Source organism: Carassius gibelio, chromosome A9, assembly GCF_023724105.1.
Source record: "Carassius gibelio isolate Cgi1373 ecotype wild population from Czech Republic chromosome A9, carGib1.2-hapl.c, whole genome shotgun sequence".
In the NCBI taxonomy this organism is placed as follows: Eukaryota; Metazoa; Chordata; class Actinopteri; order Cypriniformes; family Cyprinidae; genus Carassius; species Carassius gibelio.
Window position 1 is genome coordinate 27,389,116 of NC_068379.1, and position 20,355 is coordinate 27,409,470.

The window sequence follows — 20,355 nt, forward strand, 5'->3', positions numbered from 1 at the left end:
ACATGATTCTGCTTCATCACTGTCAACTATCAGTCATGTTTAGACAAGCCTTAAGATCTTCTCTTGAGCAGACTAACAATATTTACTCAGCAGTTCTCATCCGGCTGTCTTTGAGTGCCATCAAATTGATCAGCCAATATAACTTCAATGAGGCAAATGAGGCACTCGTGCAGCACGCAAACTTGTTATGTCAACGTCTCATTAGAGCAAACGATCAAGGCTGATAAATTCTGTCTGTTCTGCGTTTAAACTGTGTGAGGACCGAGCGCCCGTGTCAAATTCATGTATAATTCCAAACTCATTGATTTACACAGTAATTGCTGACTTGATACATCACATCACAAAAGAAACCAATGTGCGTTTGATTGGCACCCCTTGTAGTGGTAATGGAGACAGAACGGTTGAGGGACAAACGCAGTGATGAGGAGACCAAATGAATTAGACAAGCTTTGGACTTCAGCAGGCAGTGAATTATGCAGAAACACAGCGTCTTCACGATATGGCGGCGGCAGCAGCATCAATATTACAGCAAGATTCAAAGTTGTGCCGCCTTTCTTTGCATGAACATTTGGGCGGTGTTATGCAAATCTTCCCACACAGTGATGTAGAGGCGTGTTTAAACAAGGCCTTTTAGGAGGGCATGGTTGAGCCTTAACTTTTATAAAGAATGTCTCTTTGGGTTTGGGAATTTAGATTAGCTAATGTTTTGTCGCTGCCATGTTGGGAATTCTTCATTCTTCATCAATGCAACAGTGTATTTTTTATGCATCTTCATCATCTCATATTTTTCATTGTCAAAATAAAAAAAGATTAACACTGAACTATATAAAATTTAAAAATCTAAAACCTTGCCGTTTTTCTTCTCTGGGTGACACAAAGCTTTCTGTCCTTGACACTCCAAAGCCAGAGTGAGGAGAGGGGCCGAAAACCTCTTTGGACCCCACAGTAGAGAGGTCATGTGCGTGTGCAGTGACATCATTATTTTCAGTGTCTTTGTCACAGTGTGAGAGTGAAATGTGTTTCTCCAGAAGCTCAGTTCCCTCTGTCTCGATCTCTTTCTTTCTCTTTGGCCGGCTGCTAAAAACAGCACTGCACGTCCGCTCTGTGCCAGCGGAGGTCAGATCCCTACAGGAGGGTGAAAAGTACAGAGAAGTTACTTTTTCTGCTTCAGTACAAGTTTGAATGTCGGCCAGTTTTAATTTTGCACATAGAGTAACGCACTTAAGGAACCAGTCAGATACGAAAATTCAAATACAAAGTGTTTAATCCCATTTGTTGTTAGGTTGTTGATAGAGCTTAACTTGTTTTAAACCTATTCTTTTAAAGTTGTGTGTGTGTTATTTAAAGCAACAGCTGTGTTGACTGCTGTAATATAAGAGCATTTTATAAGATGGATAATATGCCATGATGACCTATGAATGTACTATGAAGGTCTAAGTAACATTGTAAAAAGTAGGGAACAAACATGCCTCTTTGAATTGCAAATTAGGCTTATAATAAATGTTGCTTTTTTCACAAAACTTGTTTGTTCATAAAAAGCATTATTTTCCTACAGCAATCAATGTTAATGTAATAGTTCACCCATATATGAAGATCTGCTGAAAATGTACTCACCTCAGTCCATCAGAGATTTAGATGAGTTTGTTTCTTCATAAGAACATATTTGGAGAAGAGTAGCATTGCATCACTTGCTCAACAATGGACACTCTGCAGTGAATGGGTGCCGTCAGAATGAGAGTCCAAACAGCTGGGCGTGATACTAAACAGTAAATTTATTCCAGTTAAGAAACAAACTCATCAACATCTTGGACGACCTGATGGTGAGTACATTTTCCGCTAATTTTAATTTTTTTTGGTGAACTATTCCTTTAACTGTTGCTGTCAGTCAGTCTATTTTTATTTAAGAATGTTTGTTTTCATATTTTTATTGGTCATGGCAGCAGTTATACATCATATGATGGAGAAGAGTGTTATAACCGGGCATATATCCAAATGCAGTGAAGTCAAGCGTGCTTTTAATCATTTTAAAGAGCTGATTCAGGTGTCTGGATCGCAGTGCTAAGGTGACACTAATACGTCTTGCATGTCAGATCATATAAGTCTACTGTATCCTATCTGATATTTAAAACTTATTTTCAATATGTATTGCACCATGCAAACTGCATGTATTAATTTTGTGGATGGGATTCATTAATTTGCAAAATTAATAAATGAAGCAGGCTTTAAAAAAAAGCAGACAACATGCAAACAAATGAAGAGTAAATGAACCTCACAGTATCAAGGCCTCACAATATCTTGTCTTGCAAATAAGTCTGTCATGCAAAATCTTAAAATGTGATTCTGTAAAACCACAGAGATAATGAGATGAGGGCTGGATTTTGTGCTTGTGTGCATGTGTGTGTATGTGTGTGTGTAAGGCACATTGTCTCATGAATATATGAATGTTTTTGTTCAGTGGTTGAAGATGAGAGACAAGTGATCACACTTTTTCTCCCATAATCTTGCAGCTTTTGTAAAAGCATAAATCTGCTTTGCATGATTTTCAACACAGTCTTGGTCTGGTCTTGGAGGTTTGTTCCCTGCCTGGGGGTCTGGCCAGCATCCGCAGACAGTTTGAGAATGAGTGCATGTCATCATCTCACATGGTCACCCAGATTCACCACACACACAGATCTGTGCAGGTCAGTGTTGGAAGGTGCTTGGAAACTGCTTCTCTATTTTGTTACTCTTAATATACACTGTTCAAAAGTTTTTTTTTTTTCTTTTCTGTTTTTAATTTTTACTTACTTTTTTTTCTTGATGAACATAAGAGATTTCTTCCATGAACACACACACACACACACATATATATATATATCACAGATCCCAAACTTTTGACAATGGTAGTGTATATTTGTGATAATATACAGTACTTTTTTTTTACTACTTAATATTAAATGACCTTTTTGGATTTTTAATGGTTAACATTATACAGTTTATATATATTTCAGTTTTTTATATTACAGTCATATATTTATACACTTAAAATTTTGAACATGTTTTTTAAATCTTTATTATAAGTATTGTACATGTTTTTTTTACTTTATTTTTTATTTTTCCTTCAAACATTGGTAATTATTGTAGTGAAAATCTTGTATTTTCTACCTACAGTTATTTTAAGTAATATTTCACAATATATTATATTTAAAATAAATATTTAACAATATATTTAAATAGAAAAATTTTATTTTAAATAATATTTTAACATTTTACGATGGAAACAATAAAAAACTAATTTACTGACCCAAAACTTTTGAACGGTTTTATAAAATCAAATAAGTAACCTAGTTATTTTGCATTGCAGTCGTATAAATCTGCAGCAAAATGTTTTCATTGAATAAGAACATGCAGGATTTATATACATACATTCATATATATATATATATATATATATATATATATATATATATATATATATATATATATATATATATATATATATATATATGAGCAAATCGCTGGGATGGCTTACAAGTATATAGTATATGCATATTGAAATGTATTAATTGCTAAAATGCATTTAAGATGCATTGACTTTGATTTTGGCTCACTGTCATACAGAACCTGTTAAAAAAATAAATGTATACTAAAGTGTCACACATCTTTACACACATATCAGTCAAGCTTCTACCCAGGCGATTTATGGCACAAGAGAATCGTGACAGAACATAAAGAAGAAACACAGTCATCTTTTTAGTGCTTCTGTACATTTTAAAGTCCCAAATCTAATCCCACATCATGGCTTTTGTTTTCCATTTTAATATGCAATTGTAAAATTAAGACTTGGATGCAATATAGTCAAATCTGTATCTGCATAGACTCTCCCAAGCTTCTCAAGTCCATTAGCATTGCCACATGCTAATATTATGCATGCAGTGCCTGCCTCTGAAAAAAATCAGATACAGCTTGCAGTGAGAGAAGCAGAATGGAGATAAATCTTGGTCACAGTCTGTGTAATCCAGCTCTGCGGATCCAAATTGAATCCAGTCCACCCATCCATACCAGTGGGTCTTTGCATGCTCCGTTCACCCTGCAGGGACGAAGTGGCTTCAGCTCGCTGATAGCAGGGGAAAACATCTGACTGAATACAGAATTACAGGAGAAAGTGGGAGATGTGCTCACATCACGTCTGCCAACACATCAGCACTCAAATGCTCTAAAGCCGCAGCTCTCAAACTGTGCTACCTGACATGAATCAACAAATGTTAAATATCATTACGCATAGATATATAAAAAAAAAAAATAATCAATGGCTTATTCCTAATTTCTGATTGATGTGCAAATTAAAATGTGCTTCATCCAGTTTCAAATGCGAAATGTGGCATGCTATTCAGTGCACTTGAAAATTTAGTAATTGGCTTCCTTTCAGTTGAATTAAATTAAAGTTGGCAACAAGCATGTCGATTTGTCATTTGAATTGGCATGAAAGGCAGACGAATTTAAGAAAGAAATAAAACTAATTGAGGTGAGAATATTAATTACTTAATTATTTAATTAATTAATAACCACAAAATGTTTCTTCATTTATTTTTAAATAAGACCTTGATTAATTAATTTATTTAATAATTTTAGTACAACCACGCTTTTCTATCCACATTAAGATCATTATAGATTGTGCTTTCTTTCTCAAAATGTGTTCATTTACAAACAGCATTTTCTCCCTGCAGCAATTAATTAATTAGATAATTAGTACATTGTAAAAATATTTTTTCCAAATTTTCAAACATTGTTGGAGTGTACATTACAAGAAAATACTATTTCAGTTTTTCCAAAAAAATTCCATATTTAATTTATTGTGTTACTTGCAATTTTTTTGTAAATGAACTAGTAATTTAAAGTGAAAATTGTTTATACATTTTGGGTGATGTTCTGTGCAGGTTCTCAAAGTAATGAATAAGCATTATTCCAGTAACACTATTTAAATGTTATTGGGAGGTGATATAGATATTACATTGCTGAGCAGGAGATAATCTCACCAGTCTCTTAGAAGATAAAAAACATTTTAGTTTAGGGTGCAGTTCTCACAATTATCTAGTTGCTTATTAGCATGCATATCACTAGCACATTGGCTGTTTATTAGAATAAATAGAGCACATTAATGCCTTAGTCTGCATGAGCATATTTTTTTCTATCCCTTTATCCTACCCCATAGTCATTGTTAATAGTGAGAATTGGACCCCAAACTAAAGGGTGATCAATTTGATAAATTTAGTACAAATATACTGTAAATACAAACTTTCTGAGAACCACTACTTTAGATGTTTAGATAAGAAAATCTGTTCCACTATTATTATTACTATTATTTGTAGCTTTATGTAATCAAGATGCAAACATATACAGACATATACAAAGTGTACTGCAGTTTACCGAACATTAGAAGAAATTACCACATAAAATAGCTCAAGTTTGGCAGGAATCCGTAGCTCACAAAGTGAATGATAAGCAGTGAGTAGACAAATGAGAGCATAAGCTGACGTTATGTATAATGCAGTGGTTATTTGAGAGAAGGATCAAAGGGTTCTGCTGCAGTAGGTCATCTCATTATCTGTGCTTTCTGTTGCTCGTGGTGACACTATTTTACTAAACCTGTTTGTGTGTGCATGTGGGGAGGAGGAGTGTGTATATTTAAACTATAACTTGTGTCGCATTCTGTGTGTGTTTGGTATGTAGGATCTATTTTTGAGGTTTTTATCCTTTATCTGGATAATGAGGTCTATGTTTATCTTTGTAGAATTTAGACCCGTGTGCAATTTTTTATTTTTATTTTTTCTAAAGGTTCTTTTCTTTTCTGATTATCTAACAAATCCCAAATTTTCATTAGCCAAATTTGGGACTTTTAAACAAAACATGTTTAAAACGAATTTATTTTTTAATTTTTTTAGAACAACCCAATTCAAGGTCTGCACTTCCAAAACTGAATTTGCCTCCTTAATTAAAGCAGGAATAAATGATAAATAAAAAATGAACTAAACAAAGAGTTATAAATCAGTTTATTAATTTAAAATGATTCAGAAATAAGTAAACCTTTGACATTTCCATTGTCGTTATTTTTTGAACACCCAAATATATCAGTGACATATATATCAATGCGTTAATAATAAGAATAATAAAATAAAAATAACTTTTGAAACTGAAAATTAAATTCATATTTAGAATGTACAGTAGTTAATATAACAATACATTTGAATGCAACATTAAAAATTCATTTTTATTAAGCATTGGCAAATTCCTAGGGCTGCCATTGAAATTTGTAGAAGTGCATTTGAAGTTTTACAAGCAATTTAAATGTTTGTTTACAAATCACTTATTAATATACCACATGACGGTTTATTAATTTGATATAAAATCTTTTTATTTTCCTTGAAAAAAAAATTGCATGTAGCCTAGTGTACCTGATTGCCTATATATCAAGATGAATCAATATCGAAACTGAATTGAATCGAAAGCCTGTGAATCAAAATCGAATCATGATTTATTTCTCAATACCCAGCTCTACAAATTGCTTTTCTTTATTCCTTTGTCAGTCAAGTTAAAAGATAGCATTAAACACTTCACATCTGAGCGTAGCCAATGAACTTAGTCCATTTCATCCAAATTTCAAATGCTTTTTTTGCTTTGAATCAAAGTTTGTAGTGTTGTGATTCATCTCAGAGCTGGTTGGTTTGGTTAATGACTTGGAACTCTTTATTAAAGTGTTTTTGAAGTCCCTCTGGAGAAAATGAAAAGTACTTCACCAGAAGCCAAGCAGCTGAAGCAGTAGGCAGTCACTGTTGTGCTGTTGCTTCGATGAGTGTTTTAAGGTCGTATTCTCAGTCACCTTTGGGTTTAATGATGCAATCGACATCAGTGTATGTCAGCCGTATCTCTTTTAATGATGAGCGTGTGTGTGTGTGTGTTATGCTTTTTTGGGCTGTTTTTATGGATTAGTATTGATTCCGACCCTGTTGATGATTTCACACTTGTTCATGCGCAGCTGCATGTGTTTTTGTGTGGGAGATTCAGATTCCAACATTACTAAATCTGCTCATCCAAGGGGTGAAACATTAAACCTGCCATTTAACAGTAATTGACTCCGACTAATCTTAATCATGAAATAGAAAATGAAAATGTACGGATTAAATCCAAGCTTTAATTAGTGCTTGAGTAATGCAGATTTCATGCAAGTCTACATAAATAAATGTTTGATTTGATCACTTTTTTTTTTAAATGAAATTATATTGACAAAATGTGTTTATTACAGAATTTGCAGAGTCTAGTTTGTGGCTTTTAATTCAGAATTTTCAAACATTTTGATAAATCAGAAGGTTTTAGGAAAAGAACTGCAGCATTTGATGCCTGTTTACTTGACATCATGTTTTCTAATGCAATGCAGTTCATAAAGTTCATAAAGTAAGATTTCTTAATGTTTTTATTTTTCAGTGTTTCTTTTGCTCACCAAGGCTGCATTTATTTGATCAAAAATACAGTAAAAAGAGTTAAATTGTGAAACATTATTACAACTGAAAATAACCATGTTATTTAGTTTAAAAATACATTTATTCCTGTGATGTAAAGCTGAATTTTTAGCATAATTACTCCAGTTTTCAGTGTCACATGACCCTTCAGAAATCATTTTAATATGCTATTTGCAAAATATTATGTGGCAAAATAGTTTTCAACATTAATTATAATAAGAAATGTATATTAAGCAGCAATTCCGAATGATTTCTGAAGGATCATGTGACACCAAGTAATGAATGAACTTCAGCATTACAACACAGGAATATATTACATTTTGTAAAAAATAAAATAAAAAAGAAAACAAATATTTGATATTGTAAAAAAAAAAAAAATCACTATTATTATTTTATTGTAATTTTGATCAAATAAATGAATCATTGGTGAGCAGAATTCTTCAGAAAATCTTGTTTCAAAAACTATTAAAATTCCTAATTATTTCAAGTGTATAGTTAAGTTTTATGTGATTTTCTAAATACTTTTTGGTTCAATACTAGATAATAGTGAGCTGCAGCTTCATGCATCTGTCAGAAATTGAACTTCTGTCCACATGTCACATCTGCCTACTTACCTCCCTGTCACCTGCTAGTCCAACTGAGTAGAGCGAGTACAGCTGGTGCAATCAGGTAATGGGTGTCAGAATAGAGTCTTATCAGAGTCTTATCACTTTTTGTGTCATTTTCTTTTAACAATAGAGAAATGCAGTAACAAATTGCATGCACAAATGTATTTGTTTTTGGCTAAGAAAAGGCTGTGCAGATAAGATATTTTGACAGTAAGGAGCTTTTGTGAGCACTTTCTTGAAAAGAGAGTGTATGTTTTTGTCTCATCCTCTAACAGCCCTTGCCTCCTGTCACGCAGGAGGTGTCAGATTCATCAGTGATGAGTGTGGCGAGCAGCAGCAGGGGTCGACAAGTCTCGCAGCAGGTCTTCCACCAGGATGAAAGGGTACGGACATTTCTGACAGCCCTGCTACTAATAACTCTCAATTTCACAAAAGTCCACAAAAACGTCAGACACTAACAGTAGCGGATCTCACTAACAGGAGCTATGCTGACAGTCACATTGCTTTTAATTTATAGCTCTGAATCTCTATAGTGTCTTATTTCTGTTTACTATCTGCTGTGAAATGTCATTGCATCCTGTCAATTTTCAATAATGTGAAAATGTCTTTTGGGAAGCTGGAGCTTTTAGCAGCATCACATCCACATAAAATCATTTACATTTATGCATTTGGCTGGCACTTAAATCCAAAGTGACTTGCTTTGCATTTAATGTATATATTTTTTAATTTCATGCAGTCAAACCTATAACTTTGACCTCTTTATAATAATCTAAAGGGAAAGGATGCTAAAAGTGATTATTTAAAAAAATATTATATACAAATATTTTACTTCCTTATGTGTGACTCATCTGATTAGAATTTAAAGTCTGAAATATGTATATATAGTCTTTTTTTTTACTCTATTTTGTATTTTTGTATGTATTTTTTGCACTAATGCCAAATTCATCATTAAACAATAAAGCCTTTTCACATTACATGCAGTAGATTAAATTCTATAATTTACATAATTTTAAGAATAAAACTAAATTAAAATAAATGAAACACGTAGTTTATTAATTGACCTTGTAATATAAAAGTAAAATAATAATAATAATACTAATAATAAAACTGCAAAATGTACTGATGGATAAAAATGGCAAATCATTTACAACTTAATTAATGATCAAAATTGATTTATATATTAAATAGCCATATGATAATGTATCATTTTGGACAATCTATTGAATTAAATTTTACGAATGAAACTTCTTATTTGAAAGTTTATGGACACAAACCAAAATATAAAATTAAACTCAGTATATGTGAGATATACACTTTTATTTTAGGGATGCTTTATTGTCCCCATTACCATGTTGAGGGATTTGAAAATGTCTCTCACAAGGAATGAATGCACGTACTGATAAAACAAAATGCTTATAAAAAAAATCTATCAAATGCATAAATGTAAATGTGCTATTTAATTCTCACATATCCCATTAGATTAAAGTTGTTGTATTAATTTTGCTACATTACAGGCTGCATGTGATCAAATACCTCCTAACCAGGAGGTTATTTCAAGTTATGAGAATCATCACAATGATACAGGTAAGTTTACCAGCAGTAATTTATAGATAAGTTCTGTTAAACACAACAACTCATTCACAGGATGTATTTAATTTTAACTTTTGCCTCCAGAGGAGGAAGAGTACTATCCAAGGCTCTCGACTAAAGAACTGGCACAGCATTAAAAACTTTTGAGGGAGCCCCTAGCAAGAAAATTAAGGTAAGTCCTTTTTAGCCTACATCTCTGTTCTGACACATGAATGTATTATGCTTTATTAGAATTCAGTGCATAAAAAGACTCTGCTTACCATAATTTTTACATGTTTCCATGAGTCTCTCCACTTTCAGTAGCATAGATTTATTGAGACTTGAGAGCCTGTGTTCATCTCTCAGTATTCTTATATTGTTATTGTAAATTCACATATGATCTGATATTAATTCTTTTTGTGTCTTTATTGTGCATCTAAAATGCAGTGAATTGGCTTCTGCTTGAGAAATCAGTTTACTTGAGTATCAACACTGCATAAGATATTCTTGTTTTTATAGATTTTGACTTTAATACGAGTGTATTTTGTTTTTTACAAACATATGAATATACAAACATATGTACACATTAAAACAGAAAACATCTCACAGCGTGAGTATAAGAAGGCAGCAGGTGCAATGCATACCAGGTTTTCGCTGAGGAGCCGAGCCGGAGACCCGACAGCTCAGCGGTGGTACAGCAACCATGGCGATGGGACGTGGCATCTCTGTTCCCTCCTTCAGGGAACGAGGGTTACCATACGTAACAGAGACGTTCCCTTTCAGTCGGTCACTCTCGACGCATGTTTATTTTTTCCAACTCAAAAGGAGGAGGTGGCGGGCGAGTTGTGACATGTGACTGGAGCGCAGACGACCTTGTTGGTTGACGTTTGGACCAGCTAATGCTTGCCTCCTAAGTGACATTTGAGACGGTTCAAGGCAAGGTTCACGGCTAACTTGCTCGAAGAAATGCAAGATCTGACCACGGGGTGAGGGTGTGGTGACAGGCCAGTGTAACTTAGACCGGGAAAGCATAGCATAGCTGAGTCTAGATCTGACTCAGGCTTTGCCACCATCCCAGAGGGAGGCAGCGCTGCCGAATCTTTATCAGACAACTCTCCCTCCGATGCTGAGATCGACATCTGGCTGGGGGGAGGCCCAATGGATACCACTAGTACACTCTATAAAGAGGGCCCAGCGTGTTCTGTGGGTTGTAGTTCACAGCAGACACGGTTGAGCAGAATGATACTAAGGCTCAGCTCTGAAGCGAAAAGCTGGTATGCATTGCACCTGCTGCCTTCTTATACTCACGCTGTGATCAGCGGCAGCTGGATGCAATAATTGCATGCCAATATGCATTGGCTCATTTAGTTTACACTCAAAGTAGATTGGTCTATCGAAGCGATATCCCATTTTGCATTGGTCACTGACGTGGCGTTGATGGTGACCGACTGAAAGGGAACATGTCTTCCTGTCTAATACAGTAAGTTTTCTTTTTTTGTGTGTGTGTGTGATTTTCACATATTTTACTTGGAAAATGTCAAAAAGACATAATTAAAACTCATTAAAAATCATTTTTTGCAGTTGTGTTGTAATTTTCAAGTGAAGTAAATGATATTGAGGGTTTTAAGGAAGTGTATCTAATATATTCATGAAGATGTTTTAAGTGTAACAATGCATTGGGCTACAAAAACAATTTAACTAGCACATGGATAACTCTTTCAAATGCAAAGGGGACACATAATGCTGCGGCTGAGCTGTTACTAAAACCTGATAACTTTTTTCTTGTAATTGTGCAAGGTGGTGTTCTTTATTTTATTTTTTACTCTCATGCACCTTTTCAGACACAATATAAAAAAAATAAAAAGATTTTTAATTTCAGCCACAAACATTTTTTTTTTGGCCTTTTTGAATGCACAATAAGGAGATAAAAATACTGGAAAGGCCTTTAAAACAAGTTGCCCAGTTTTGGGCATTCAGTTAAAAAAATGAAAGGTCTTTCCTGATCCAGCTGAAGTATAGGTCATTTCATAAACCTCAAGCATACCCAGTGATACACAGTGTGAACTAGAGACAGAGGGAACTATTAGAACTGAAACAACTCTGCAAAAACATTCACCCTGATGTCATTGAAGACCTGGAAAGAGATTTTTACGATGAAGAGTACAATGAAGAAATAGGAGACGTTCAAGAGCCAGCAAATCAGTTTGAACAAACCGGCAGCAATTCAAACGGAAGCCCGGATCAAAAATATTTGGAGTGTGACAAGAATCTGAGAAGTGAAGTGCAGTCCATGCGCTGGATGTTTGAGAACAAACCCTTGGACCGCATTAAGGATGAATTGGATAATGAAGAGGATTGCAAAAAGATCATTCAGCAGGAAATCTTTCCTGAAGGTGATGTTAAGAACAGGGCTTTGATGTTTGAGATGCAGCCCATGGACACACAGGAAATGCAACGTGATTTGAGTTAACAGAACTATCTAGTGAATGAAGTGGGGAAAAGAGATGTGCGTGGTGCCGCCTGGTTGTTTGAGACAAAGCCGATGGATACACTAAATAAAATTATGGGCAAACCAAAGAAGTCATCTTCACACTTGAAGCCAACGAAGGGGATGTTAAGTCTGTGAGGTGCATGTTTGAAAACAAAGAAATGTATTCTCTGGGTGACACTGAATTCACTCCGAGAGGAAACAGAGAAAGGTGATGTCAAAACATTAAATGGCTCTATGAAACGCAGCTTTTGAATGACATTGACATGGAACTTTCTCAGGTCAGGCTAATCTTCAGTATTTCCATGGAAGACAACAAGCTAGGGTATGCGAAAAGAAGAAGGTGGCTGTTTGAGACAAAGAGGTTTGACTCCATAAATGCCCAATGGGAGAGAAAGCAAAAGCAGAAGAAAGAAGAGATTTTTGGGACGGATGTACACAAACACTGCATGGTGTTTGAGACATAGCCAATGGACATACATAAAAATGATGCCAACTCCAGACCTGTTGCCACAGAACAGATTATTGGAGGTAATGTTTGCTCTTTGAGACACTTATTTGAAAACGCTCCACCGGATAAACTCAAAGAGCTTCCAGAAGTGAGAAAACTAAATAAAAAAGCAGTGTTTGAAGAAGGAAGAGGGGATGTGAGACACCAAAAATGGGTGTTTGAAAATAAACCTCTGGTGAACATTAAAGATGAGGATGATAAGGTAAACTGACTTAAGAAAACCGTAGCATCTGATGAATAAAGAGGCGACGTGAGAAATCAAAGATGGCTGTTTGAGACCCAACGTTTGGAACATATTCAAGAGAAAAAGAGAGAGTTTGTGAAAATAATTGATTCAGAGCAAATAGATAGAGGTTACAAGGGTGATGTCCGCAAAAATTGTTTGGTGTTTGAGATGCAGCCGATCTATATGTTAAAGGGTGATTTCAATGCCAGAACAGTAAGCGCTGAAGAATTTAGCTGAGGTGACGTTCAGTCTGACAGACACTTTTTTGAGACTGCTCCAAAAGATGAGATGAAAGAGCTTGCCGAGGTGGGGAAGCTCAAAAGAATGATGACATCTGAGGAGAAAGAAAATGTTTGACACCAGAAGTGGTTGTGTGAGCCGCTGGAGCAGATCAGAGAGGAGAGAAAGGAAATAAACAAGAACAAGAGGAAATAGAAAATGTCGATGTGAGCAATTAGAAGCACATTTTTTAAGCATTTGATTTAAACCAATATGACGAAATTCAGAAGATTCAAGTTGAGGGTGTCACCACTGGCTCTGTTAGATCAAATAAAGATCTATTTGAATCCATGCCATTATAAGCTCTGCCAGACAGCTCTGGGCATTATCATGAGGTCAAAACCATACAGCGGGAAGAAATCGTCAAAGGAGAAGTCAGAAGCTGCCAATGGATGTTTGAAACTGGCCCTGTTGACAAATTCGATGATAGCATCACTAAATTCCAAATCATAAAGGGCATACCACAACAACACTTACAATCTGGATCTGGATGTCAAGATGGCAAAATGGCTCTTTGAAACCAAGCCCCTTGATGCCATCACGTCCCCTTGTAATTATAAGGTTCTATCTGCATTCCGAGTAGTTTTGAGATATTGAGCTTCAAAATATATAACATAATGTAAATACGATGACAAAGAATAGGAATGTGTAAATAACTACATTTTGAAAAAAATGTCAGATAGAACCTTATAATTCTAAGGTGGCGATTAAGTATTTCAGCAATAGTGAAGACGAGGAGTGTGTTACAAGGGAGAAAGCAGAATAATCAAATGTGATGTTAAAACCTGTAAGTGGCTTTTTGACATTTGAGACCTATAGACATGCTTTATGAAAGGTATGAGCATAAGAGTACAAAAGATTCTGGTGAAGTTCAAAAAGGCGATGTGAGAACATGCACTTGGCTTTTTGAAACGCAAATCCTTGATACCATACTGGATAATGGTGTTGCAAACTTGCATTGTGAAACAAGAGGACATTCATGGAAAAGATGTCCAAATGGCACGTTTCCTGTTTGAGACAGAGAACCTGGAGAGATATTATGGAGATCGAGAAGCTCTTAAGAGTTTTACGGAGATAGACATACAATGATGAAATACATATCTGAGACCCAATCTTCTGACGTTATGAGCTCTACCTTTGAGGATTTCATGAGACAGCTGAGGAGTGCTTAAGCTGAGTATATTCATAAAGTAAATGTTGGAAACTGCAAATGGCTATTTGAAAACCAACCCATAGATAAAATATCAGAGACCCCCGGTGAGCTAAAGGAGCTTGCATGATACAAGATGTTCGGGGAGGCAATGTGGATGAAGACAGATTCATTTTTGAGACCTACACATTAAATGAGATTCAAGGTGTGTCCAATGAGGTCAAAATTAGAAAGCTGCAGGAAGTCATCAGAGAGCATGAGGAAAAAGGAGATGTGAAAAAGTGTGCCATAATGTTTGAGACTCAGTCTCTCTATGTCATCCAAGAGAAGAGACAACACTTAAAAAAGAAGAAAACAATGAGGTGATGTAGTAGGAGCCCGTTGGCTGTTTGAAACAAAGCATCTGGACTCAATTAGAGAGACAGATGAGGTATATCTTTTAAAATCCATTACAGAGGAAGATATCCAAAAAGGTGATGTCAGCTCAGCAAGATGGAGGTTTGAAACCCACCCCCTTGATATGATTGCAGAAGATGCCAAAATAACAATTAAAATGATCAAAGACATCACAGGAGGGGATGTAAAGGGCATTCTCATTCAAGAAGATAAACAGGGAGATGTTGGAATGACGATCTACTCTTTATTAAATTTCCTAAGGAATCAAGGAAAATATAGTTGGAGGTAATGTAAAAGGGTGCCTAGAGAGACTTTGCAATCCAGACACAGAGGAGATTGTGAGAATTAAAGTGGATGAAGCAGAGAGGGGAAAGGTGAGCTTTTATTCTACATGTATTGAGTCGGGTGCACTAGATTACCTCAAAAAGTTGCAGGTAGAGCCAGATGAGGCTGACCCGGGTAAAACTGAAAGAGAGGAAATCATCTGTGGTGATATTAAGGTAACACAACTGAGGCTGACATGTAATCAAGCTCAAATCGGTTGTCTGGTTGATAGGGAAGATATAGTCCCAGGCCATGTTCATAACACAGTTAAGGTTTTCATGACCGAGCCTCCAGTCTCGTTTGAACATTTACAGAGAGAAGAGATTGTGAGAGGAGACCTGCAAGCAGCGATTAATTCACTAACACAGTTTGTAAACCGATCGGTTGTTTTGGAGAAAGAAGAAGTGATTCGAGCTGATTTACCTACAACCCTTAGGTCTCTAGAGGAGGCCCAAAATCAGCCAAGAGAGGTAGAAAAACTTGAAATCATTCCTGGTAACATCAAAGGAGTGCTGAAATTGCTAGAAGACTAGAAGATTTAGTGCCAGGTGACATCAAAGGTATATTGAAATCACTGGAGGAGGCCAAACATGCAGTGACAGAGGTGAAGAAGCAGGTGATTGTAAAAGGTGACATTCACAGAGCAATACAGAGTCTACAAGAAGTGTCAAATGAGGGAAAGGTTTACCAGCCGGAGATTGGTGTCGAGAGAGATGTGAAGGGCAAGACTCAGCTCATGCTTGAGCCTCCTCCATCTTCCAGAATGAAGCTTTCCATGAAATCACTCTATGACACCCAAGAGCAAATGCAATCAGGGAAAGAAGAAGTGATAAAAGCAGATGTTAAGGGCACAATAAAATCCTTAATGGAAACAGCCCAGAGAGCTAGCAAAGCGATTCCCCAAAGGTAGACTATAAGAAAGGTCAAAGTTCATTACAAGACTCCATCTCCATCAGTGAAAGACATTCCAGCACAAAAGGAACCTCACAAAAAGTGTCTGTAAGGATTTGATCTGACTGGATCAAAGAAAACAGCTAGAAATCCATATGCCAGCTCTACCACCTTGACCCCAAGCCCCTTCTGCCTCCCCCTCCAACATCGCCTCCAGATTATGATAGCATCTCCTTCACCAATCCTCCTCCAAACATTAGGGGTGATCATGATCCTCCTCTTCCTCTTCCATGTGATCCATCCAGGACAGAACTTGACCTTTTACCTCCTCCGCCAACCCCACCACCGCCTCCTCCTCTCGCTACACCCACAGTTGAGCTAGACCTCCCTACACCTCCCACAGAGCAGGAGCTAAACCTCTTTCTGCTGCCCAACATAACACCATCCAAACCCACTAAAATGACTTTCAAACCCATCAAAGCACCAACACTGTGCAAAGTACCCAAGCTTGAGCCAGCGATTTCATTTGAGAAAATGGATGTGCAGGCTGCACAAGAGACCAGAAAAAAATGTCACCACATCATCATTTAAGTGCACTGTGATATCCTCTGAAATTCAGTCTGCATTTACAAAACAGCCACCCGAATCTCCACGGCTTTCCAAGAAAGTTTTCACCACTTTGACGCTCATCCCCCCCGCCTCTCCTCCTCCACCGTGCAAATCCCCGGTAAGCAAATTCAAAACCCCATTAATACAAGCCGAACAGAAATACAGACAGCATAGGGAGGAAAGCTGCACACCACCTCCGTCGCGCTCCCCGCCCTTTGAGATCTGCATGCATGAGTCAGTCAGTTCAGAGAGCTTCAGAGAGCACGGGCACGGTGCAATCAGAGGCAAGTATATCATTTGATTTCACTCAAGAGAGAGCTCAAAAGAGTGTGACCAAATCCGAATCAGCCACAGACTCATCCAAGCACACAGCTCTCTAAAACGCTCCCCCAAGCAAGGCTTTGATCGCTGCCACAAATGAGAAATCTCCTCCAGAATCTCCTTTTATTTCCTTAGTTAAACAGAACATCATCTCTTATCAGTCAATGCATGGCTCTTTGGGTCAGCAGCAGACCACCTCCACTTCAACTCAAAAGAAAAAGAAGAAATCCGTGATCCCCAGTATAAAACAGGTGACGAGGACGGTTATTATAAACACAACCAAAGAAGAAATAAAGTCCTCTGATAAAACAGACAAACCTCAAAGTGTCTCTGAAACTCAATTTGAGAATGTTAAGAAAGATGTGAGCAGCATATCTTTATCTGAAGACAAAACAAAGAGGAAAGCTCTCCAAAGAAAAATCGAGACAAAATCTCCCCTGATCGATCCAGACCAAACAAAGAGAGTCAAATTAAGGATGCTGAGCAGAAGCAACAAAAGGTTGACAGTCAAAAGGCTAAGAAAGTTAATAAGAACGCTAAACTGGAAAGCAAGGAGAAAGCCACGGTGGAGCAGGAGAAGGTTCAGGTGAAAGAAAGCAGAGAAAAGCCCCACAGAAACAGACAGTAAAGTGGAGATAGAGACCAAAGAGAAACCTGTAGAAGGGCCCCCTGCCACTTGGCAAAAGAAAAGGAGGAGCAAGAATAAGAAAGACAGAGAAGCCGCTCAAAGTAACAACGCCTGCTGAGCCTAAGTGGCCAGTCCTGACATCTGATGAAAAACAAGACAAAATCACAGATGTGCAAACACAGCACACCATTCCTACAGGGCACACAAGGGCACTCCTTACAAAGAGGTCATCAAAACTTAAAGTACAGTCCAACAGCAGAGTTTCCAGGAGGAGGGCGCGACTGTAAAACTTCAAAAGCAGGCCAGTGGAAGCCAGCAGACTCCGGAGGAATCAAAAGATGAAAGCAGACATTTTCCAATAAAAATGACAGGCAAATCTGCACAAAAGGAACCTGCTGAGTCCTCAGCAGAGAGCTCCGGCACATCTCTAAGACAAGCCGAAGCGCAGAAGATGTCTCATATCTCAGAAATACAGGGGGTTGCAGGACAAATGGACTCTGAGTCTGTGAAGACGCTGCTCAATGAAATGCCCGCCTGCTTTCTGGGGCCAGGAGAGAAGAGTGATTTGGAAGGGGCAGCTGTTGAACACAACGAACTGAAGCTCTAAAAAATTCTTGCTTATGCTAAAAGCCTTGTTGAAGCTAGGCTAATGCACTTTAACTGCACAATTGAAAAGCATGAATGTGAGGCCATCTCTGAAAAAGTAGTCTCTAGTGGAGTGATACAAGGAATTTTAAAGATTTCTATTGGTTCAGCAAGGTGTGAAACACAGAAGGTGGTCAAAGACAGCATGTAAGAGCTGAAGGCAACAAATGAAAGTGAAAGTGACGTGACATTCAGCCAAGTATGGTGACCCATACTCAGAATTTGTGCTCTGCATTTAACCCATCCGAAGTGCACACACAGAGCAGTGAACACACACACACACACTGTGAGCACACACCCGGAGCAGTGAGCAGTCATTTATGCTGCGGCGCCCGGGGAGCAGTTGGGGGTTCGATGCCTTGCTCAAGGGCACCTAAGTCGTGGTATTGAAGGTGGAGAGAGAACTGTACATGCACTCCCCATGACACCCACAATTCCTACCGTCCCGGGACTCGAACTCACAACCTTTCGATTGGGCGTTCGACTCTCTAACCATTAGGCCACGACTTCCCAGATGAGCAGCGTTACAACTCTTGGCCCCAGAGCTCCATCCCCATTGTTACAGATGAGCTCATCCTCACCTACGTTCATCACCATCAAGCAGGTCAGAAATGTCACAGCTACGCTCTCCCATGATGCCTGATCCAATGCCTCACGTGGAGCCTGTCACAGGAAAGAAGTCCGAAAATGTGGAATCTCCCGCCACGATCCAGTGGCAAATCAATCAAAATTGATTGTAAACCTGCTGAATAGAAAAAGGTTGAAAAGGAGACTTGGGCCTTCTAAAACGCAAGTTGTGACTGCTGAAGTGAATAACGCTAACGTAAGTGGAGATCCCATTAATATTCCAGAGTGCTTAGGCCCCAACACACAGGATTCAGAGCCTGAAAGTGCAGTGAAATATAAGGAAAATCTGTCTAAGGTTGATCTGTCTGGACTAGCCAAGACAATGGAGATGTCAGAAGGCAAAGCTGGTATTAGAAAAGAACCAATTGACATTACAGAGAAGCCTGGCGTGGAAACTGACGAACTGGAGCTTGATACGGAGAAAACAGCAAGACAACAAGAGGATATGGCTGAAGACGTGAAGAATTTTGAAAATGTTTCTGAAATGAGTGAGAAAAGTTCCCCCATCAAAAAGGTACAAAACAAACAGGAGGAACAGGAGTCAAGAGTGAGTGAAATTGCATCTGAAGGTTCAAAGCCTGAGCTTCCTCCTGAGAGGGAACAATGCTCCCAGCTGAGCTCCCCTCTGCTTCTGCACAAAGATGCGAAAGTAGACAAGTCTGTCGATCCAACAGGCTTTTCAGATACAGAAACATTCACTGAACATTATTCTTCTATTGATGAGTTCGGGACTAAAATTATTGGATTAAGAAGCAACACAACCGTTTCTACACACACTCAAAGTGTTGTGCCGCAACACGTGCCGTTTTCCTATGCTGATGCTGTGAAGAAAAAGACATCAGAGGTGACAGTGTCAACTGAGGTCTCTGCAGAGGAACTGATGAAAGCTTCCATAAAACCTGGACAGAAAGTGAGAGTGTGTTCAAAAGCATAGGTGTCACAGGTGAGAGAGCCAAGCCACCTGCTAGTGCATCAAACAGTGACTGCTGTGCTGGGTAAATATGATTACAGTGCATGATGGGAATGACAGCAAGCTACTGCAAAACGTCTAAGGTACATCACTGGGTCAATCTGTGTATGTTTCTAATTTATGTCTTTCCCCAGGTGACAAGTCCACAGTTAGATGAGAAAACATGTATATCAATGTGACTCATCACAGCTATTTGCATGATACTAGCTGAAATGAGTTAATTTATTTATTTTTCATGTTTACATTTAATTTTTACTTTGTTTAAAATTTACTCATACTGTCTGGCATAAATATGTGTCTCGAATTAATTAATTAATTAGTTTATTTATGTGTTAAATATTTGTTCATACTACCTGATATATAACTAAAATAGATGTCCTTTTATTTTTTCCCCTTTCTTTTTTATTTTTTTGTATATTATATTTATATTTTATTTATTTATATATTTTTTTTTGTTTATTTATATTTAAACTTTATTAGTATTGTTATTATCTTATTTATTTAATATATATATATATATATATATATATATATATATATATATATATATATATATATATATATGAATAGAAATACATATATATATATACAGTATATATACCTTATATGTATATACCTTG

General features: G+C 37.2%; 1 protein-coding gene across 1 annotated transcript; it reads left to right on the top strand.

The window, feature by feature from the left end:
• The first annotated feature begins 2,464 nt into the window (after positions 1-2,464).
• Positions 2,465-19,873, top strand: xirp2b (xin actin binding repeat containing 2b). The gene is given in 34 exon segments (XM_052606890.1): positions 2,465-2,475; positions 2,552-2,681; positions 8,398-8,484; positions 9,616-9,685; positions 9,776-9,823; positions 9,826-9,863; positions 11,739-12,231; positions 12,234-12,342; positions 12,344-12,381; positions 12,384-13,316; positions 13,319-13,659; positions 13,661-13,735; positions 13,887-13,932; positions 13,935-13,978; positions 13,981-14,114; positions 14,116-14,258; positions 14,261-14,434; positions 14,437-14,683; positions 14,685-14,972; positions 14,974-15,572; positions 15,575-16,020; positions 16,022-16,107; positions 16,109-16,499; positions 16,501-16,793; positions 16,795-17,255; positions 17,258-17,468; positions 17,470-17,601; positions 17,603-17,705; positions 17,708-18,322; positions 18,638-18,771; positions 18,773-18,874; positions 18,907-19,649; positions 19,652-19,760; positions 19,870-19,873. Coding segments are annotated over 34 exon segments (7,878 nt in total).
• Positions 19,874-20,355: the final 482 nt, after the last annotated feature.